Source organism: Mucor mucedo (genome assembly GCF_025094135.1).
Source record: "Mucor mucedo strain NRRL 3635 chromosome Unknown EV154scaffold_113, whole genome shotgun sequence".
Taxonomy (NCBI): domain Eukaryota; kingdom Fungi; phylum Mucoromycota; class Mucoromycetes; order Mucorales; family Mucoraceae; genus Mucor; species Mucor mucedo.
This window is the reverse complement of record NW_026252397.1, coordinates 136,110-138,763: the sequence shown is the minus strand read 5'-3', so window position 1 is coordinate 138,763 and position 2,654 is coordinate 136,110. Positions and strand designations below refer to the sequence as shown.

Sequence of the window (2,654 nt, the reverse complement as noted above, 5' to 3'; positions counted from 1 at the left end):
TAATAATAAAGTCCTTAATCGGGATCTTTAAAAAAAAAATTTTGTTGCTTGTGAGGGCCCTTAGGCTGCTCACATAAAGACCCCTCTAAAGCACACAAAAAACATTTTAATCGTCCAAATTTGGGACATTTTTTTTTCTTCTCCGTTTCTTTTTTTTTTTCGTGAAAGGTTACATTTCTTCCAAATATACTCAATAAAAATGAAATAACACGAAAACAGATATTTAAAAAAAAAACGATTTTTTTCCAGTGCTAAAAATTTAAAAACGTCCAAAAAGAGAATTGAAATCTGAAAGCACCGGAATACCTTCTCACAAATCCAAAAAGACACAAAATGGATTACTGAATTCACTAATTTTTTTTTTTTTTTTTAAATTAATTTCTAGATCCCTCGATTTTTTTCCATATCTTTATTACCAACTTCTTTTTTTTCTTACAAAATGAACTTCCAAAACTACACCAGCGAGAACTTTGTTAACGGATTCAATCCTACTAGCAATACCACTAGAGGTAGACCTAGAAGTAACCAAGCAGCTCCTGCTGCTCCTGCTACTGCTACTGCTAGTGCTACTGCTACTGCTACTGCTGCTGCTACTACTACTGCTACTGCTACTGCTCCTGCTACTGCTCCTGCTTCTGCTCCTGCTAATAGTACTAGGGCTAATGCTGGTATGAACTTACCTCGTACTTCTGCACCAACCGCTGTTCCCACCCAGCCTAATGTTCCTGAAGCACCTGCTGCTAAAACTGGATCCACTCCGGCCGAAGAACAAACAGAGGAGCTTTTCACTACCAACCAATGGGATGTACCAAGCACTCATGTTTTGATTGAGCTCTTCGAAGACTTTTGTTGAGGATGTCATAGATTATAATAAAAGAATCATCACATTTTACATAATAATGGATGATCATGTATAAATATTCATGGCTCACACTTCGCCCCATTTGTTATCATCAGAACCGTTGGTGTCTGTGCACAAGGTGATTTGCCTTGTGACGAGTAAAATATTATAATACTATAAAAGTATAGTACAATCCCATAGGCGGAATATTCGGTTACTGAATATTACACGCACTAAACTTTCTCTTTGGCATTTACGTAATGTCACCTGCGGAGATGAATTTAGATCCTCACGTACTTTTGTCTTTACTTTGTAAGGCAGGAATTACTTCATAACATATTTATTTAAACAGACATTACGTATAACATTTTATCATATTCCTCTAACGCGTCACATATCTTATCCGAAAGCCATCTAATCATTTAGTATAAATACCTGTAGTTTTTGCTAGTAGAATTCCCTAATCTAAATTTTCTCGAAATAAAAGATATACACAGTTCTAACAGTATTTTCTTTTGTTACCTTAATTTACATTTTATCTACACCCCAAACAACTTTGTTCCTCGGTTGGTCTCTTCTGGTTCACCAGCAGAAAGAGTGTCGTATTTGGGTATGATTTATTTGAGAATAAACAAATAAATCGAATAAAATAAAAACATGGAATAAAAACATCCTTTAATATTGAGTAACAGCATACACCTGTATACTGCTACACAACGACTCCTACTATGAGTACATATTTCTATATAAAAAGATTGCATGATTGGCTTAAAATCGATATACGAATGACAGTTGGATATAGAATTCTATACCACTGAGTTACGATATCACCGGTCGGGAAGAGAAGCTTCTCCGATCAAATCAAGAAATATAAGAAAGAGAAACTTAATGTTAATAGTTCTCTCAATGGATTAGCTACCCATAGAGAGAATAGAACAGCTATTTATATAAATGGTTCATTTACTTATATATTGATAAACCCAACTTATACGACTGTAAGTGTATAAGAGAAGTAGTGCATGGAATATTTGGATGCCTATTTTCTACAACCAAATATACAAACATCGATAAGATGTTCTATATTTAGGATCACATATTTACCCATGTCTTAGATAAAAATAATCAACAGAATGGATAAATGATCAGACATAACTACATGTTCTACCACAGCCAATTAAACACAAAAACCTTATGCATCTTTTAACTAGCCACCGTTACACAATACCTTACTGGAATTCTGTATTTTAAACAGAACAATAAGAGTGTCCCAGATCGGTTGATTCAGGGCGACGTTATTTGAAATCAATTCTAACGAGTAGAATTCATTTAATGTAAGGCGGGAAACTGAGTATAGATTTATTACAAGACCAGAAAGGTTGACTCAACACAACTACCAGGGGAAGTTGTTCAATATAAAAAGGATCAATTATTTCATCGCAGCAGAGTTCTTTTAGTCTATTTTTACCTCGAATAAAGATATACTTTTTTCTCATTACTTTTTCTTTGTAATATTTTTGTCAAATACCACAAAGAGAGCGTTTGAAGAGAAGAGTAACAGTGGACTACAACGCCAATGCTGCTGTCAATGGTCGACGCAACATAACGGCATTGACAAGTAAATGGAACACTTTAGTCAACAAGCAGAGAGACAGACGAAGAGCTGCATCAGCTACTGGAAGTGCACCTCTTGAGCACTGAAAGTTTGAGGAATTCATGGAGCTGGCAACAGCTCAGTTTCCAACATCCAACCCTCCTGTGATTTATGATTCACTTCTGGGTGAAACAGAAGACCACCGTGCTGGACGAATTCCTG

General features: G+C 35.5%; 1 protein-coding gene across 1 annotated transcript; it reads left to right on the top strand.

Moving 5' to 3' along the window:
* Positions 1–439: 439 nt before the first annotated feature.
* EV154DRAFT_554864 (uncharacterized protein) lies at positions 440–2,309 on the top strand (the record flags this gene model as incomplete). Its single annotated transcript, XM_051605237.1, has 4 exons — positions 440–563; positions 1,030–1,153; positions 1,339–1,451; positions 2,050–2,309. The coding sequence occupies 4 exons, from the start codon at positions 440–442 to the stop codon at positions 2,139–2,141; spliced, it is 453 nt and encodes a 150-aa protein (XP_051453606.1). The 3' UTR covers positions 2,142–2,309.
* Positions 2,310–2,654: the final 345 nt, after the last annotated feature.